The sequence below is a fragment of the Muscardinus avellanarius genome (genome assembly GCF_963383645.1).
Source record: "Muscardinus avellanarius genome assembly, chromosome: 2".
Classification (NCBI taxonomy): domain Eukaryota; kingdom Metazoa; phylum Chordata; class Mammalia; order Rodentia; family Gliridae; genus Muscardinus; species Muscardinus avellanarius.
Genome location: NC_137787.1, coordinates 7,700,667 through 7,720,507, shown reverse-complemented (window position 1 = coordinate 7,720,507; position 19,841 = coordinate 7,700,667). Strand labels below are relative to the sequence as shown.

General features: G+C 49.1%; 1 protein-coding gene across 6 annotated transcripts in view; it reads left to right on the top strand.

Annotated features, from left to right (window-relative positions):
* EIF4E2 (eukaryotic translation initiation factor 4E family member 2) overlaps window positions 1-16,054 on the top strand; it is a gene marked incomplete at both ends in the record, with an annotated part of 29,546 nt that extends 13,492 nt beyond the window's left edge. For 2 of the 6 annotated variants that reach the window (XM_080719929.1, XM_080719926.1), the window contains 3 exons: window positions 1,431-1,583; window positions 1,677-1,813; window positions 16,015-16,054. In XM_080719929.1, the coding sequence (XP_080576055.1) occupies window positions 1,431-1,583; window positions 1,677-1,813; window positions 16,015-16,054 (330 nt within the window). Of the gene's footprint in view, window positions 1-1,430; window positions 1,584-1,676; window positions 1,814-3,404; window positions 3,478-9,777; window positions 9,824-16,014 lie in introns of those variants that run through there. The other 4 variants (XM_080719928.1, XM_080719925.1, XM_080719927.1 and 1 more) reach the window with 2 other exon arrangements.
* Between the last annotated feature and the right edge of the window lie 3,787 nt (window positions 16,055-19,841).

Genomic DNA, 19,841 nt, shown 5'->3' with positions numbered 1-19,841 from the left:
GGAACCCTTCTACTTCCAGGCTACACTCTCAGACCTATTTTATATTTTATTTGGAAACAGGGTCTCAAGCCAGTGAGGTTGGCTTTGCGATCCTCCTGTCTCCACCTCCCAAGCGCAGGGATTACAAGCGTGCGCCACCATGCCCAGCTTCAGTAAAGGATTTTTAATGTAATTGCCTACTAATTCCTATAGTGAGTGTTTGTGTGTGTGTGTAATGTTTTTACATAGTATATATATATATATATATATATATATATATATATATATATACACATATATACATATGGTTGAAGTGGTAAGAAAAAAACATAAAGACAGCAACTAGAGCCCAGAGTTGAGCTCTGAGACTCTTTGTGTAGAGCCAGCCATTAGCTGTCCACATCTGAGAGAGAGTCACTGCTTTCCATCGGAATCTTTACTTCTGACGCCAGGGCAGGCCGGCTGGCTGACTGGCTGGCTGGCTTCCTTCCTTCCTTCCTTCCTTCCTTCCGGTACTGGGGATTAAACCCTGGGGCCATTCTACCTCTGAGCTATACCCCAGCCCTATTTTTTATTCTTTATTTTGAAACAGGGTCTCACTGAGTTGTGGAGGGCCTCAATAAGTAGCTGAGGCTGGCTGCGAACCTGCCATTCTCCTGTCTCAGCTTCCCAAGTACTGGGATTACGGATGTGCACCACCATGCCAGGACATTTTTCTAAAAGACAGGCTTTGGTCACATGCACCCCACTCCCCATTTTATGCTCACATGACCTCCAACCCAAGTGTCCTTTGAAGCCGCATCAGCGTTTCCAGCTGAAGCGTTCTGTCTTAACACACTGCGCCCACCTCTGCTGCAGCAGCACTTGGTGGGCTCTGTTGTTGTAGTTTTCTTCTCTGAATCCAAGTAGAGAGTAGGGCTTTATGTCTCTACTTGGTACTTGTCACACTAGTCAACTCTTGTGTGAAGGTCTGTTAAGTCAGTTTTTCAGTGGCTTATATCAATTGTACTTGCCTTGTTTTTTGTTGTTTTTGATATTGTTTCTGCTTTCTTCCCTCCTCACTACCACTTCTATAAACCTGGGTTTTTGCTCACAGTTTCTTTTTGTTTGTTTGTTTGTTTGTTTTATTTTTGGTGGTACTGGGGTTCCTGGAAGCCCTTCTACCTCCGGGCTACACTCCCAGACCTATATTATTTTTGGAAACAGGGTCTCTTAAGCCAGCGAGGCTGGCTTCGAACCTGTGCGATCCTCCTGTCTCTGCCTCCCAAACACGGGGATTATAAGCGTGCGCCACCACGCCTGGCTTTAAACCTGGGTTTTTGGAAAGTAACTAGATTTCTTAGTTTTTAAGGGATTCCTAGCTTTTTTTTTTTTTTTTTTTTAGTGCTTTCATGTAAAATGAAATGGCGTGGAACAGTATTTTAATAATGGCCCTTTTTGTCTTTTTATAGGATGATGCAAATAAAAATGGTGGCAAGTGGATCATCCGACTACGGAAGGGCTTGGCGTCCCGCTGCTGGGAGAACCTCATCCTGGCCATGCTGGGGGAACAGTTCATGGTTGGGGAGGAGATCTGCGGGGCTGTGGTCTCTGTCCGCTTTCAGGTGAGCTGCCCTAGGCCAGTCTGCTCTCCGTGCTGCTCTTGCTCTCTCGCAGCCGCTGGCGAGCTTTGATGTTCCCTTCTGTTCCTCCCGTAGGAGGACATTATTTCCATATGGAATAAGACTGCCAGTGACCAAGCAACCACAGCCCGAATCCGGGACACGCTTCGACGCGTGCTTAACCTACCTCCCAACACCATTATGGAGTACAAAACTCACACCGACAGCATCAAGTACGTGTTGGGGGCGCTGGGGGGGACAGGTCCCTGAGCTTAGCAGAAGTAGCTTCGTAGTTGGGCCCAGAGGCATATGGCTGTACAGGAGACTGGCGTGTGGCAAAGGCACAGACCCCCCAGGGCTCCGGCGCCTCGCGCAGGCAGTTCTCGTGCTGAGGCTTCCTGCCCACCTGCACGCGGAGCTGCCTTGGAGCAGAGCCTTCCGCAGAAACCCAGTTGCACTGCCTGGGCTGGCTCCATCTCTAGGGTGTCTTGTCTTTCCTACGCTACACTATCTAAACATGAAAGACAAAGCGCTTTTCTTTTTCTGGCTGATTTTTGAGATAATTTCACTGAACAATAAAGTCCTCTTCCCTACCCATCCCTCACCCCACTTTTGCATGTCTGTTTAACCTGTTAGTTTCCATCTGCTTTCTTTGTCCTGGGAAATTCACTTCTTATGAGGGGTGATTGCATCCCCTTGTGTGCAGCGCTCAAGTTGAAGAGGAAGCAGGGCAGTCTGGGAGGAGAACTGAAGGCAGGCCAGGTGGCAGCCACAGGAGAAGGAGCAAGTGAGCTCAGGCTACTAAGAGAGGGGGGAGCGGCTGCCAGCTAGTCTCGAAAGCGAAGGGAGGGCCAGCCAGCTGGGAGTTCGCACCCTTAGATGGAGATGCCTCCTGTGGCCCCGCACCAGTGTGCGCCTTTCGCAGGTCTCTGCAGCCCAGCTTCCATTTCCCCACGGTAGAATGGAGACGGTAATTTACCCAACAAGGCTGTGGTGAGGCTGACTTAGCCTTTGTAGCTGAGGGTCCTCAGGAGCCCTCAGAGGGCTCTTCCAGGGTCGCATACTACTGTTACTGCTGTCATGCTAGTTGGTGATAATATCATCATGCTGTTCTTATTAAAAGTGAGCCCAGTGACTTTGTTCAGCAGGCAGACCATTTGGGAGTCTCTTTCCCATAGATCCACAGATAATGACGTGGGTGGCGTTTGCCTATACTAGCAGAGTGCCGGTTTACCTGGGAACGCCGCCGCCGGAGCTGGTCATCGTCGGGTGGCTGCTGTGACTCAATGTAGCCACAGCAGCCACCAGCCGGCCCTGCCCGGCGGCCTGCCTCAGTAGTCCTGTAGTAGCATGGTTCTTCTCCGGGCAGTTCTTACGCTCTGTTCTGGGGTAGTCATAGTTTCTGTCCTCCTGCCAGTTCAGTCCAGGCTGGAGAGATCTACACCTTTTTCTGGGATTCTTATTATTTTCAAGATTCCCAAGTTCCCCCATCCTACCCATCCCAAACCAGCTTTGCACCTAGGTGGGAAAGGGAAAGGTGTTTTTCTTCAGCTTTCCCCTCTCCGCTGTTCTCCCTTTCTCTTCCCTGAGGCAGTTCATCCTACTGTCGTACAACACGTGTCCTAGTCCTTCCAGAGTCTAGGAGAGCCTGTGGACTTCCGCCTTAGTCTGCTAGAAAGCCTGGCTGCTGCGCGCTGCTTTACCCAGACCTGGCTCTGGGACTCCAGCCCCGCAGCTGTAGGACCAGAGCGCCACCAGATGCCACTCTCCCTTGTGCCCCCCTCGTTTTCCTCTCCAATGAGCCACCTTTTGCACTTCCACTAGAATGCCAGGCAGGCTGGGCCCCCAAAGGCTCCTTTTTCAAAACCTCTGGAAGCCGCGGTTGAATGTGCCATGACCCTCTCCCTCTCTGGATGGCACCGTCATTGAAGCTGGCGTCATCGGAGGCTCTTGTTCTGTTGGCGTGCCACCTGGAAGACCCTTCTGTCCTGGACAAGAGGAGTGGAAGAGTATGTTATGCTTTGAGAACAGGCTGACACGCAGCAGCTACAACAACAGCTGAGATCACAAATAAATGGTGCTAAACTAGCTTGTCTCCTGCTCTTGCTCTTTATGGCCCATCAGGATGTGCCTTTGTCCTGCCTGCCACCCTGCTAAGGGTGGCACAGCCCTCCCCATGCAGGGCTCTCCAGGGCATGCATCTCGCGCCCACCAGCCCATCGTGTGGTGTGATGTGGTGCTTTCTTCCAGGACTGCTGAGGTCTGGCGTGTGAGGTGACATCTAGCTCTCAAAGTGAGACCCCATTCCTGGTACTTGAATTCAGTTCCCATCTAGACATGCTGATGACCGGCAAAGCGGGTTCTGATTGAGAACTCAGCTTCGTAGTCTGTTGAGGTTGGGAAGGGGTTCTTGGCCTTTGCTTTGCTGACTTCCATTTGCCTTTACTTCCGAAAATCTCTTGCTTGGAGGGAAAGCCCTGCTTCGTCTACGTGTGGCCAAACATGTGCTTCCTTGCTTGGTGCTGACGGTGTTTTCACTGGTGCCAATACTGCCCAGCCCCAACTCTTTGCCCCCTGCTACTTTCCACTTTCCCTGCAGAGCCAGATTGACTTCCTCTTTGAGCTAGCCCTGCTTGGTAACGCTCCCTCCCTCTCAGCCCAGGATTCCTGCGCGTCGGGTCTCGGTGGAGAGGAGCCTTCCTCCTGTGTGGGCTTCCCCTGAGATCTCACTACACACCAGCCTCCTGTGCTTTGGGCTTTGGCTTGTATGTGCTGCAGCTTGGCCTTCAGGCCCTAACCTGCATGGAGTTTCAGCAAGCCTCACGTTGCTTAGGTTTTCTTAGGAGCCACCACCAGAACCATACACACGCTGGGTGAGACTGCCTGAGGATCCGTGGAGGCAGCCAGCCGTAGGCTGAGTTTCCCAGAGCAGCTCTTCAGCACAGGCTCCCTGTGTTGTGCCTTGTATTCCACCCCGTCTCCATGCAGCCTGGGGTCCCACAGAACACACATCGGCGCCAGCACCTTAGCTCAATGTTCTGGGAGTGTTTATGTCACTGCTTCTTTGTTTATTGCGTTCCCAAAATTGGTAGAAGTACCTAGAAAATGGAGATTGGCCTATTCTGTTTTTAGCATTTGTCAGAGACCTCCCTGGACCTTCCCCTGCCTCCTGCACCCCTGTGTACATCACTGACCCTGATTTCAGTTGCAGCATAGCTTTCAGGGGAGGAGCTTGGTGACATTTCCCAAGCAGCAGTCATCAGAGAGCTCCAGAGCGGCCTTGAGACTGTCCCCACCACTGAGCAAAAGTCGTATGCCTCCATTCCAACAGCCCATGCTGGGTGCAAGGGAGGTGAAGGACGAGAAGCCCCCGGGGATTAGGTGGAACAGCTTAGGCTCTTCAGTCGGCCCCGCCCAGCTCGCTGTATTGTGGTTTATTTTCAGTGTCTTTCACCTGTTTTCTTTCCACCTTCCCAGTTACACTGCTTGTGGCCTTTTCCTGCCATACCCTAGGTGAGCCAGGAGGTATCTCCTGCACACAGGAGGGGTGAGGAGCTGCTTTGTGGAGAGGGCTTTGTCTTTGTTTTATTGCTGACCACCCCTAAGAAATTAGAACTTATTAAACTTGAGTTTTTGCTCGAAGCCACAGCTCTTTTTTTTTTTTTTTTTTTTTTTTTGGTGGTACTGGGGATGGAACCCAGGAGCATTCTACCTCCGAGCTATCTCCCTAACCCAATTTTTTATTCTTTATTTTGAGACAGGGTCTCACTGAGTTGTAAAGGGCCTCACTAAGTAGCTGAGGCTGTCCATGAACCACAATCCTCCTGTCTCAGCCTCCCAAATGCTGGGATTATAAGCTCACGCCACCACACCCGGCCTTCAGCTCCTTCTAATGCAAATTTGTAGTTGAGTTTTCATATTTTGCCAGAACCTCTGCTTTGAGAATAGACCTCATAGCACATCCAGAATCATGAGGCGACCAAGGTCAAGCTAGGCACAGAGCACACAGCCGGGTAGAACAGCACAGCCTTTTGTGGGGCAGACCCTCTTTGGAATAGTCCTATTGATTCCTTTGTGCATCTGGCTTGGAATGGAAAAGGGAAGACAGGGCCAGCTTCCTCTAGTGGACCACAATGCTGGGAAAGACTGGCCTACTTCTTTGCAGAGTCAGTCAAGGATAGGTGATTTCTCTTTATTCTAGAGAGGAGACCAAAGTCTCTTTGGGGACTTTGCTTCATAATATTAGATGGCATTGTATTTTAACACTGAACTTTAGTATACAGGCAAGGACCAACCTACGCCCTTCTCGTCATGGCTAAATCATAGCCTGCTGGCACTGGGTCACCCCAACATGGTTGCTGATCTCACTTTGTTTTTGTGAACTGTGCCGCCATGCCCACACTAAAGGAGAATCCAGATTGGAATGAGGCTAAGCTGCTCTGTTGGCCTCGTGGGCGGGCGGGCGGGCTGCACCACTGGCCCCTGTAGACTTTGGGCGAGGGCAACGAGATCTGCTCAGAATTTGCACTGTTCTGGTAAGTGAGGTGGGATGAGTGGACTCAAAAGGGCGCTCTTAACACAGTCTCTTTGGAATCTGTTCCAGATTCTCTTTGGCTGCATTAATCTTGGTCCTTCTGTTTTTAGACACTCCAGTCATAAGACACTTTTTTTTGTTTGTGTGTGGTACTGGGGATGGAACCCAGGGGCATTCTACCTCCGAGCTACACCCCCAGCCCTATTTTTTTATTCTTTAATTTGAAACAGGATCTCACTAAGCTGCAGAGGGCCTCACTAAGTAGCTGAACTGTCCACGAACCTGTGATCCTCCTGTTTTAACCTCCCAAGTACTGGGATTACAAGTATGCTCCACCTTGCCTGGCTCATATGACACTTTTTACATTTAATTTTTTTCTTTAAAAAAGAAAGTTTTATTTAGTATTGCCTAATATGCCTAGTAGGCCAGGTGGGAATTAGCTAGAATATTCACACCTAGGTGGCCCATGAAAATAAAAGAGTGATTATACCAAAGACTATGGTTAACTTTCTTTTTTTTTAGGTACTGGGGGTTGAACCCAGTAGCATTCTAAGCTGAGTTGCACCCCCAGTCTTTTTATTTTTTGTTTTGAAACAGTCTCACTAGGTTGCTGAGGCTGTCCTCAAACCTCCCGATTCAGCCTCCCAAATACTGGGAGTAGCATTGGCTACTAACCCCCAGTTTGTGGTCACCTATTTTATTTCCCTTTAATTCATCCAAGAAAATGTCTGAACTCAGATTCTTGATGTGGAGGTTTAACATACGGTAAATTTATTTCCAAAGAAAGTGGGAAGCCAGTTTAGTACTGGGATGTACTGGTGGGGAGCTCTGAGGTCCATATTTCTTCAGGATTTTGACCAGTAAACCGCTCAGTTTAGGTGAGTCTAGTAGGTATGGGCCTTCCTGGAAGCAAAAAGAATAAAAGAAGAAGCTTCAACGCAGTGTGTGATTACTTGCTGGCACCTCAGTTTAGAGTGTAAATCTCACTGTTGGGAAGGGGTCCTCAGGTTGTTGCCCACACCTGAGCTATTGCTTCGCCCTTGTCTTCATTCGGAGCCCAAAGCACAGCCGCCTTCCAGCATCGCTGCTGGACTGCCTCCAGGCGCACCTGGCCCGCGCTCCAGGAAGGGCTGTGGAAGCTGAGTGGGAACCGACAAAGACTGACACAGTCAGTGGCTTCAATGCTTTTCCTCTAGTCAGTCAGTATATGCTAGTGGCTTTGGTGAGATTCTCTGAAGAAACCATTTTCTTAGCTGGGCATGATGGTGCATGCCCATAATCCCAGTACTTGGGAGGCTGAGATAAGAGGATTATAGGTTTGAGACAAGCCTCAGCAATGTAATGCGGCCCTCAGCAACTTAGTAATACGGCCCTCAGCAACTTAGTAAGACCGTGTTTCAAAAAAATAAAAATAAGCCGGGCGTGGTGGCGCACGCTTGTAATCCCAGCATTTGGGAGGCTGAGACAGGAGGATTGCAGTTCAAGGCCGGCCTCAGCTACTTAGGCCCTTTGCAACTCAGTGAGACCCTGCTTCAAAGTAAAGAATAAAAAATATGGCTGCAGATGTAACTTGGAGGTAGAATGACCCTGAGTTCCATCCCCAGGACCACAAAAATAAATAAATAAAATAAATAAATAAATAAATAGGCTGGGGTTATAGTTCAGAGGTATAATGGCCCTATGTTCAACCCCAGTACTACGTATTCACACACACACACACACACACACACACACACACACACACCCATTTTCCTAATGAACTAATTATAAGTACTCCTGTTGAAAGAGAGAAATACTAATGAAACTGGTGTTAATGTGGCCAAAAGATTGAGTTGTACCAGGTGTCTTTTTTTTAATCCCACTTTTAAAATTCTTATTCCCCTCCCCTTTTTTTCCTTTTTTCTTTTTTGCAGTGCTGGGGGTGGAACACAGGGCCTTGTGCACACTAGGCAAATGCTCTTATCACTAAGCAGCATCCTCAGCCCTCCTCTCTTTCTTAAAAAGAAAAGCTGCCTGGAATAGTGGTCTTCAATATTAGGTGTGTAGATAGGGGCATAGTATATTGTCACCTGGGTGTTGTGTTACCAACTAAAACCAAGAGTGAAATAACTGATAATTTCATATTTTAAAGATTTTTTAATATTACAATTCTCACGCCAAGCGTGGAGGCGCACGCTTGTAATCCCAGCACTTGGGAGGCGGAGACAGGAGGATCGCGCAGGTTCGAAGTCAGCCTCAGCTACTTAGGCTCTCAGCAACCTAGACCCTGTTTCCAAATAAAACTGTAAAAATAGGTCTGGGAGTGTATCCCAGAGGTAGAAGGCCCCTGGGTTCCATCCCCAGTACCACAAAAAAATTATAATTCCCAGGAAATTTACTGCCTTGGTGCCGGGAAGTATTTAGGGCAAAAAGGTAGAAGCGGTAGGCGCGGTGGGCACGCTGTCATCCCCGCGCATGGGGGCGGAGGCAGGAGGATAGCTCAGGTTCAAAGCCAGCCGCGTGCGCTGGCTTAGGAGACCCTGTTTCCAAACAAAAATGTAAAGATAGGTCTGGGAGTGCAGCCCGGAGGTAGAAGGGCTTCCAGGAACCCCAGTACCACCAAAAAAAAAAAAAAAGTAGAAGTCAGTGCCTCGGGAAACTTGAGGCGAGCAGAACTTCTAGACCCCTGGGGCGCTGGGGTCCTGTCCTTCCTCACCTGGCAGCCACCCAAGGCCTGTTTGTGGAGGACTGCCACGGGTCCTGTGTACACTCCAGTCCGTTTCCGTAAACCTCCGGGCCCCAGTTTCTAGGTTGAGTTAGCATGAGAGTCATAATGAGCACTGGTTTCTGGAAATCTTGGACTGCTGTGACCGACCCAGCTTAAACTTCAGGATAGTAGTCATAGTTACATAGGTATTTTAAGAAACAGATGGAACCTGACACAGGGTCAGGGATTAGAAGGGTCAGAGGGTTGGAATTATGCCAGGCCTGGTGGTGGCATGCTTGTCATCCCAGTACTTGGGAGGCTGAGATAGGAGGATTGCAGGTTTGTGCCCAGACTCAACTACTTAGTGAGACTCTCCACAACTTAGTGAGACCCTGTTTCAAAATAAAGAATAAAAATTAGAAGTTGAGCGTGGTGGCACACGCTTGTAATCCCAGCATTTGGGAGGCTGAGAAAGAGGATCTCGGTTCGCAGACAGCCTTAGCTACTTAGGCCCTTCACAACTCAGACCCTGATTCAAAATATAAAGAGACTAAAAACTAGAGCTGGGGGTGTAGATTGGAGGTAGAATCCCCTGGTCGAGACCTGACGAATGAGGGTGGCTTCCACCACCCTTTCTAGGGACTCTGAGTAGAGAAGACAGGACGTACTGCTCCCCTTGGTACAGTGAGTCGGAAGGGTTGGGGTCAGCGTTGAGCTTCTGCTCTTCCCTCGGTGGCCGCTGCTGCAGCCATATTGAAGGAACACTAGCAGACCCTCCTGGCTCCCCAGGCAGAGCAAGCCAGGAGAAGGGCCGGCTGCCCACCCACCCCAAAGGACAAGCCTGCCTGCTGTGTTCCCAGCTCCGGCTCCACTCGGCAGGAGGGCATCTGGCAAGGGAGGTGGGTGATGGTGTCTGCTCACTGTTCACAGCGTTTGAACTGAATGTGCTATTGTGTTTTTTGTCTCTGGTTTGCCAGGGCCTGGGAGGAGTTTCATGGCCTGGTGAACAGCAGCGGCCGCTGATCGGACGCTCCCCCTCTGTCTCTCACACTCAGGGTAGGGCCTTGTCTATCTTCTCTGTAACCCTGTGACATACCTCTCAGCCATGGGAGCCTTCGTCCCAAAGGGATGCCCTCTGCCCATTTATCCCCCAACCTTGCCTCTGCCAACACTGAGCCTTGGAGACACCAAGTCCCACACTGCTGGGTCTTGTTCGCCTGGTCATGTCTTTTGGTGAACCCCTGGGTGGCCACTTACGCTTCTCATTCCTACCTGGAAAGAGATCCCACGGACCCGCAGGCCTCCAAGGTCTCTTTTGATGTTAACATTTCATGGTAAATGTACCCCAGACCTTTTTGTCTTTTGCTCAGATAATGGCCATTTTTAAGCCATCTGCTAATGTCCTGTGACTCCAAGGACAGTTCTGTAGGCCCCGATATGGGTTAGGTGAGAGGTATGTCTTTTGTTTGCTGGTGTTGTCTGTCAGTTGTGAGGAAACTGTAACAAATGCAGTAAACAGGTGGGGGACCGGCTGTCAGTGCTATGTCAGTGCTATGTAGGCTGCAGGGTGCTAGACCATCACACACATTGGCAGGGAATGACTGAGCTAGGGAAGGCTGGGGCAGCGGCAGCGTTCACTTTGGGAGGATTTGTGGGGTTTTTTTTGTTGTTGTTTTTTGTTTTGTTTTGTTTTGTTTTGTGTGTGGTACTGGGGGTGGAACCCAGGGGCGTTTCTACCCCTGGGCTACACTCCCAGACCTATTTTTTACATTTTATTTGGAAACAGGGTCTTACTAAGTTGCTGAGAACCTCACTAAGTAGCTGAGGCTGGCTTTGAACCTTGTGGGCTTCCTATCTCAGCCTCCCAGGTGCTGGGATTACAAGTGTGCGCCACCACGCCCTGCTCACTTTGGGAGTATTTGTACAGTTTCTACCTTCCGGGCTATACTCCCAGACCTATTTTATATTTTATTTGGAAACAGGGTCTCACTAAGTTGCTGAGAGCCTCACTCAGTAGCTGAGGCTGGCTTTGAGCCTGTGCGACCTTCCTGTCTCAGCATTCCAAGCGCTGGAATTACAAGTCTGCGCCACCACACCTGGCATGGAATTATTTTAATATTACCACATTCAGGTCTTAAAGTTTTTTTGCTTTTAGTATTCTTCACATCGGTATGTTTACAGCAGAATCTGATAAAAAGTGTTTGTCACAATTTAACTGGCAGCATTTACTTCTTAAAGTGCGTCAAGTGATGGTCCCTTTAAAAACTGGCACATCTTGCAGTCCATGAAAAGCAGGCTTTATTATTGGAATAGTCAGAATGGAAGAAAACATAAAGCAAATCCTTTCCTTTTAGCAGATACTAAATCCCCCAGAAAAAAATGTATTTGAATTGTTTTAAAAAGTCATATATTCACACATATTTGTCATTATATGGTCTCTCTCTCTCTTTTTTTTTTTTTTTTTTCTTCTTTTCTTTTTTGCGGATCTTGGGATGGAACCCAGGGACATTTGACCTACGGCCCCTGCCCTGTTTTTTATTCTTTATTTTGAAACCGGGTCTCACTAAGTTGCGGAGGGCCTAAGTGCCTGAGGCTGTCCGCGAAGCAGGATCCTCCTGTCTCAGCCTTCCAAATACTGGGATTACAAGCGTGCGCCACCACGCTTGGCTCTTGTGTGGTATCGTGTGTGTGTGTGTGTGTGTGTGTGTGTGTGTGTGTGTGTTTTGCACTTGATGGTTTAGGTGTCTTCTTTGAAGCACAGGACTGGAGTTCAAATTGAAACCAAAACAGTCAACTCTTTATATTATCTTGACAGACTTGAAAAGGACTTGATACTTTGTCTCTGCTGACTGAGCCTTGCTTTCAGTGAAAGGTGTGTGCCAAGAGATAGAAGCCCAAGCCAGGCATAGTGGCATACACCTACAATCCCAGCATCTGGGGGACTGAGACAGGAGGATCACAGGTTTGAGACCAGCTTCAACACTTTAGTGAGACCCTCTGCAATTTAGTGAAACCTTATTTCAAAGTAAAAAATAACTGCCGGGCATGGTGGTACACGCTTGTAATCCCAGCATTCGGGAGGCAGAGATTGGAGGATCACGGTTCATGGACAGCCTCAGCTACTTAGTGAGGCCCTTCGCAACTCGGTGAGACCCTGTTTCAAAAAATAAAAAGACTAAAAGCTAGGGCTGGGAGTGGAGCTCGGAGGTACATTGCCACTGGGTTCAACCCCCAATACCACACACACACCACAAGCATGGTGGTGCACACTTGTAATCTGAGCAAGGATTGGGAGGCTGAGACAGGAGGATCACACACGTTCAAAGCCAGCCTTGGCTACTTAGGAGGCTGTCAGCAAGTTAGTGAGACCCTGATTCCAAATAAAGTACAAAATAGGTCTGGGAGTATAGCCAGGAGGTAAAAAAGCCCCTGGGTTCCACTCCCAGTACCACAAAAAAAAAAAGAGAGAGAGAGAAGCCTGGTGTCCTGTTTGTTCTGCCACTTTAGAGACCTGTGGTGCGCTTCTCTTATCTTCCTTTCCCTCTTTTCTTTTCAGTAGATAATAATCTATGAAGAAAATTGGCAGAAAAACTGCTACTTAATTTTTTTTTTCTTTTGCGGTACTGGGGATGGAATCCAGGGGCATTCAACCTCCGAGCTACACCCCCTGCCCTATTTTTTATTCTGTGTTTTAAAACAGGGTCTTACTAAGTTGCAAAGGGCCTCACTAAGTAGCTAAGGCTATCCACAAACCATGATCCTCCAGTCTCAGCCTCCTATATGCTGGGATTACAAGTGTGGACCACCAGGCCCAGCTTCTATTTAAATAATTTTAACCCTCAATTTACCAGCTATTTTATGTTATTACAAAAGACTCCTAGGATTTTAGGACTATTTTATTTCCATGTCAAGGAGGTTCTGTCCTTTCCCATGGCCTCAGTAGATGTGCCAGTTAACTGCTGGGAGAGGATGCTGGTACTTAGATGTCTGGGCTGGCTTGCACAGGACAGAAGCCTGTATTGTTGGGGGCACAGTTGGTATGGTCCCTTGGTAGGAGATGAGAAATTTAAATTTTCCCCACTGAACCAAAAAGGAGTTTGCAGCTTTATTGTATGTGCAGGGAGAGAAGGAAGAGGAAGCCAGAATTGTCCACTGGGACAAACTGCTGCTAGCCAGATGATGGTTTTTTTTGTTTGTTTGGTTGGTTTTTTTGGGTTTTTTTTTGTTGTTGTTGTTGGTTTTTTTTTTTTTTTTTTTTTTTTTGGTGGTACTGGGGTTTCTGGAAGCCCTTCTACCTCTGGGCTACACTCCCAGACATATTTTTACATTTTTATTTGGAAACAGGGTCTCCTAAGCCAGCTCACGGGGCTGGCTTCGAACCTGCGCGATCCTCCTGTCTCTGCCTCCCAAGCGCGGGGATTACAAGCGTGCGCCACCACGCCCGGCCAGATGATGTTTTTGAAGGCCATAGGTGCTTCGGTTGGTAGGCCAGTGTGAACACCCCTGCGGGGCCACTCTTGAGAGCAGAGACTTGGGGAGGATTCCTCCTTGGATAACAGCCAGCTTTCACCTGAGGACTCAGTCCCCGTGGTGCCCCGGGTGCCAGCACATGGACCGCTACCTCCAGGAGACGGGAGGCTTTCTCCTGACTGACATCCTGGCCCTGTGTTGACCACCTTAAGGAGTTAGCAGCTGCCTTAGCTCATTATTCTAGAGTTGGATTCTCTGGACATACAAAAAAGTGACCATTCTGAGGCAAAGCAGACTCGAAAGCTGTTTCTCAGTGCGGGCAACAGCTTCCCCAAGGTCCTGGTGTGTGTTTAGAAGCCAGTTTGGATGGGCTCCGGGACTTCCGAGATTTCATCATCAGAACAGAGAAACATCCAGTAGGAAGACCTCTTGATGTCCTCTGTGGGCGGGGCACTTCTGAGTCTCGTTGGGACTCTGTAGCCCGCGGGCTTCACGGCATGGCCAGATGGCAGCTTTCGGGAGCTCAGCATGGATTTTCTAATTTCTAGTTTACTTCCAAAAGAACAGAAGCACATGAAAAAAAACCACCTGTGACCTCTGCCACTTCCGACCCACACTCTCCCTCTCCCTGTCGCCTAAGCTCTGCCGCAGCCTGGAGTGAAGGCCTAATTGGATGTTCGTTCCCAGCTAGTTTGAGACAAACACATTCTGACTACATTTGGCACCAAGCTACTCTAAAGTGACTGATTTTAGAACAGCTGGCCCCAGGCCCGCAGCGCCCCAGCCCTCCTTCAAACCAGCCGCGGGGAGCCCGCCTGGTCCTCTTTTGGTCTTTCCTCTTCGCACTTTCATTTTGCAAACAGACTTTAAAAGGTCAAGACTTCTTAGAAGGTTTTCTGACTGTATACAGGACTCTAATAGAATAATAGAAATAGAGTATTAAATACCCAAGTGGGAAGTGGTAGAACGCTTCCATTTGCTTGCCACAGTGAGGACTTTATTTGTGGCCCAGCCCCATGCAGCGTCGGATTTCTCCCAAAAGATACAGCGAGGTTCTCTTATAGCCTGATAGCCTTCTTCAGTCACTGCGCAGGTGCACACGCTGAACACTCTGCCATCCCCTGGCTCCAAGGGAGAGAATGCTTCCTTGGTCAGAAAACCCTCAGTCAGCCTTCTCACGGGCCCGCCTTCGTGTCCACTCTGATGCCAAGAGGAGTGGGTCCACCTCACAGACCAGTGCTGCCCAGGGGCCCTGTGGGCACCAAGGTGTCTTAAAAGGGAAGGTGTGGAAGGCAGCAACGTTCTGGCGGCCGCATGCTGTAGCCCTGGCTTGGGCCTGCTCTCACCGAGGTTCATCAGATAGGTTCCTCGTCAGCCTTTGCTGGCCGCTTGTGGCGCCTCAGAGGGTCTGTCCTCCTGAGATTTTTTATCTCGTTTGTTAAAAAAGGTGAACACCCATTACCATTTGTGTTCAGCCTTCAACTCCTTTAGTGAAAATGGTTGAAATGCTCAGAAGCAATTGATAAACGAATCTTACGGTTGTGAATGCCAGTACCCCAAAATGCCAGTGAGCTTTTAAGATACCATCAGCTGTTGCCAGCCAGGTCCACCTGCACCAGCTTGCCGCTGCTATCAGTGTCCTTGTCTGTGGCGGTACACTGCATGTCGGCTGAGTAGCGGGGCCCTTGGTTACTGTCAGCTGTCACCATCAGCCAGAAGAAGAAACTGCCATTCGGCTGGGCTCAGCATACTTTCTTCAACAATCCTTTATCTGGACTAATTGCCATATGCCCAATGAATTAACAAGTGTAAGGGAGGCCATTTCAAAACAGCTTCTATAGTATCCCTTTAAAATTAAAAAATAATAATGACTCTAGAAACCAGATTAATGAGAAATTCTGTTTCAGAATTTCTGGCATATTTAAACCGGAAGCAGTGGGGATAAGGCAGTAGCTAGGTGGCCCTTAAAGTCCCTGCTCGTGTGTGTGTGTGTGTGTGTGTGTGTGTGTGTGTGTGTATCCATACTAGTAGAAAGCTTCCTTTTTGTTTTGTGTTTTAAGCTACACAGGGTCTCGTACAAATGTAGCATATGTTAACTTTTTTTTTTTTTTTTTTTTTTTTTTTTTTTTTGGTACTGGGGATGGAATCCAGGGGCATTACCTCCAAGCTACACCCTATTTTTCTTTTTTCTTTTTTTTTTTTTTTTTTTTTTGGTGGTACTGGGGGTGGAACTCCAGGCTACACTCCCAGACCTATTTTATTTTATTTGGAAACAGGGTCTCACTAAGTTGCTGAGAGCCTCACTAAGTAGTTGAGGCTGGCTTCAAACCTGTGTGATCCTCCTGTCTCAGCCTCCCAAGGGCAGGGATTACAAGCGTGCGCCACCACGCCTGGCTTCATTCATTATTTTGAAACAGGGTCTCACTGAGTTGCAAAGAGCCTCTCTAAATAGCTGAGGCTGTCTGCAAACTGTGATCTTCCAGTCTCAGCCTCCCGAATGCTGCCACGCCCGGCTCGTACATTCACATTTAACATTGAACTGCATTGGGTGCTTTCTAATCTGCTGCTATTGCAGACAACTGAGTCGACATTTTGCAGGGACTTGGGAAGCAGATTGCTGTCTGGCAGTAACCTGGCAAGGAGGAAAGGTCTGGGGAGAGTCAGAAGCTGGAATTGAGTCCTCACCTGTGTGTGTGGTCATGTCTAGACAGACCATTTATTGAATTCTCTGTTTTCTCTTTTAGGGACAATTCAAGCTTTCGAAATACAAAAATCACATTGTGAAAGTACACAAGCTGGCAATAATCCTTCTCTGTGTGTGTCTGTCCGAAGTGGACGGAGGCCTCGAGCCAGTCCTCCCACCTGCTCACTGAGGGACGTCCCTGAGCCAAGGGCTCCCCTTTTGCACTCGTTCCTGGAGGGTGGGTTCTGCTAGACATCCTCCAGCATCACTGACTTTATAAAGCAGAAAATGGAAACTTTGACTTTGGACTAGACAAGCATTGCTCTGGTGGGGTCAGTGGGGAGTGCAGCCTGTTTTACTGTGTGCTGCCAGACGCCTTCCGGCCCTTGTGTCGCGCTCCTCTCCTGCTGTACAGTGGCATCATGGCCGTGTCAGATGTGCCGGAGCTGTGGACCAGAGTTATCAGTGTTAGGAATGCCTGTGCGTCGAGGAACAACTGCTGAGAGTCCCAGAGACCAAGCCTCTTCCAGCTCTGCCGCCAAGTTCTCGGGACCATTTTGTTTCTTCCTCCCCGGTCAGCACTCTGAACATGTGATGCCTGCCCAGGATTCCGTGTCCTCTCCTGCCTTACGTCCTCCAGTCTCCCTCCTGTGGGACTCTTTTCCTTCTTAGGCACTGCTGCACTTAGAGTTACAGTCCTGCGGGAGATGTGGCTGAGAGGGTATGCCTTGGTAGCCTGCGCTCCAGCAGAACCCAGTTTGCTGTGGACTACATGGAAATGCAGGCCCCAAGTATAGGACTCGGAGCGGAGGGCAGTGACTGAAACCATTGCCCTGAGTGGGGCCCACGTGCCAAGGCTGCCAGGCCTGCATGCCCTCCTCAGGAAGGGGAGTGACAGCCGGTGTTGCCAGCCTCTGATGCTTGGTAAATATACTCTGACCCAGAAACTGGCATCTGAAGAAAAGCGGCCTCACCGGATGGCTTTCTTTGCATGGCTGTGCCTGTCTGCGGTGGTTGAGTAACCCTGCTGAGTCCTTATCAGCGGGTACGGATGCTGACAAATGTGTACAGGTCCGTGATTCCCAGAGACCTTGTGAAGGCTACTGCAGGCATGCTTTTAAAATAACCAGTCCCTCATCAAAGAAGCTGGGTGGTCTGACCCCAGGAGGACTGAGGTCGGAGTCAAGAGAGCACCGCAGACTCAAGCAGGCAGTGAGCAGGAGTCCCAGCAGCCTCCAGGCAGCACTGTCTTACTTGGCTCTTGTGAGCAGAGATCGCAGTACCTTAAATTAAGGCCTCTCTTTAAAACATAGCCCAGAAGACTGGGGGATCCTCGGCCAGCTGGTTGCAGAGGAATCTTCCGAGAGTAACAGGTGTTCCCTTATTGTATTTATATTACTCTCTTTCAACTTTCCAACTCCTGAACCCCTCGAGTCACCACTGGGGGGATGCTGCTTCCTGGAAGAGCGGCAGCTCAGGGGCCAAGAGGGAGGTCCTTCCATTACAGGCGAAGTTGGCCTAGCGAGCCCTTACAGCGATGGGACTTCAGGAACACGGAAGAGTGCGCGCTGACGTGCACACGGTTGTGAAGGGGCCGGGCAGAAACAGGAGCGACATTGGCTGCCACGAGGGGCAGAGGCTGCCTCTGGAGATTCGACTAGACCCCCGGAGGCCTCACTTGCCGAAACTCAGAATGCCATGAAAATTCCAAAGAGAGCAGACATTGGGGTTTGCCTTCCTTTGGGCATCTACCTGACTTGTGCGTGTGGGTGTACGTGTGTGCGCGTGTACCGTGTGTTGATGAGTGAAAGTTTTGTCAGGCCTAGTGGTTACGTGTATTGTCCATAGTTTTGCCCTTTTTTCTTTGTCTCGTTTGTTTGGATTTTTTAATCTCTTATGATATCTAGAGCTGCTCATGTTTCTCCTTCCTTCAGTCATTGTAGCATTTGACAGTTAATTATTTTTCCCCCATCAAACATGCTGACCCTATGCGAGAGAGAGCAAGCGGTTCCGTTAGGCAGCACCGTTCCCCTCGATGCTCTGCCTAACACCCGTAAATGGGGCTTGAATAGGCAGTTTGCCCAAACCACCCACTTTCTCCAAACGAGGTTGAGGGTCCATTCTGTTGACTCCACAGGCCTCAGGTATGCCAGGGTGTGACACGGCTGTGGTCAGGATATCGCGGCCCCCAGGGCACCAAGACCAGTGTCAGGGTGCCACCTGAAGAGGGGGAGTCACGGGCGGGCGTTCTCCCCAAGCCTTGGGTTTTCTGTTTGATAGGCTCCTGCTCCTCCCCAGTGCTCCCCTCCTGGCTCCTGTCCGCGTGCGTGTGTGTGCTTCCCTGTGAGGCTGGCAGTGGTCCACGAGGCTCCAGGAATGAGTTTGCAAGTGTCCACCAGTGAGGAGGAGCAGCGGCTGTGGCCGAGTGTTTGAGTGTTGCACTTTCAGAGCGATGGTCTACTGCGGTAATAAAGGAGGTATCGGCAACACCAGGCTGTGAACTTGTTCATGCCAGGGGCGCCAGGCGCGGCTCGGGAGCTGCTCGTTACGCCCTCTGTGTGGGGCTCCGTTTATGTGTGTGGTACTGGGGCTGACCCAGGGCCTCTCCCACTGACAGACATCTCCAGCCTTTTTATTTTGAAACAAGATCTCTATAAGTTACTGCATGTGGCATCAAACCTGCCGTCCTCATATCTTATTCTCTCAAGTACTGGGATTATAGGTATGCCACCACATGGCTGAATCTCCATTTTTTTATTACTTTTTTTTTTTTTTTTGCCGTACCAGGGATGGAACCCAGGAGCATTGTACCGTCCTCATATCCTCTCAAGTACTGAGATTACAAGTGTGTGCCACACACATGGCTTCAGCTTGGAATATTTTATTTAGTTTAAGTAGTTTAGCCTAAGCCGGGCGTGGTGGCACACGCTTGTAATCCCAGCATTCAGGAGGCTGAGACCGGAGGATTGTGGTTTGTGGACAGCCTCAGCTACTTAGGCCCTCTGCAACTTAGTGAGACCCTGTTTCCAAATAAAGAATAATAAAATAGGGCAGGGGATGTAGCTTTGAGGTCAAATGCCCCCGGGTTCCATCCCCAGACCTGCAACAACAACAAAAAAGTAGCTTAGCCTAAAGATACACATATGAGGCTTGGGAAAGACCACACTACCCATGAGAAATGCCATGGGGAAACTTGCCATCCCCAGTGCATTAGTGATCTTTTTACTATAACAAATACCTAAGATAAAGAGAAAATGAAGTTTCATCTGGCTCACATTTTCAGAGGTTTCAGTCTGTGACCCTTTGCTTCGGGGCCTGTGGTGAGGCAGCATATCATGGTGGGAAGTGTAGGGTAGAAGAAGCTGCCCTACTTCTAGACCTCATGATGGCCCAGAAGTGAAAGGAAGAAGGGGCAGGGATCATGGTATCCTCTTCAGGGACGTGGGCCCCAGTGACCTAGCTTCCTCCCACTACGCTCCACCTCTTAAAGGCTCTACCACCTCCCTAGAGCACCATGGGCTGGGAGCCAGGCCTTTAACACATGGGCCTTTGGGGGACACTTAAGGTCTAAACTATAGTACTATAGTAACATTTAATTTCTAAATTATAGTTATTGTTGACAGAAGACTTAACATAGTTGAGACAGTTTCAATAGATACCAAAAAAAATTTTTTCTATACTGGGAATTGAACTGAGGCTTTCACACATGATAGACAGGTGCTCTACCACAGAACTGTACTCCCAGACCTAGAAAAAAAATGTGTTTATCAGTTCATGGTCCAAGTAGGAGACAGGAACCATGAAAGTTATTTTAACAATATGATAAAAAAAAGTTGGGGTTTTTTTGGTGGTACTGGGATGGAACCCAGGGGCATTCTACCTTTGAGC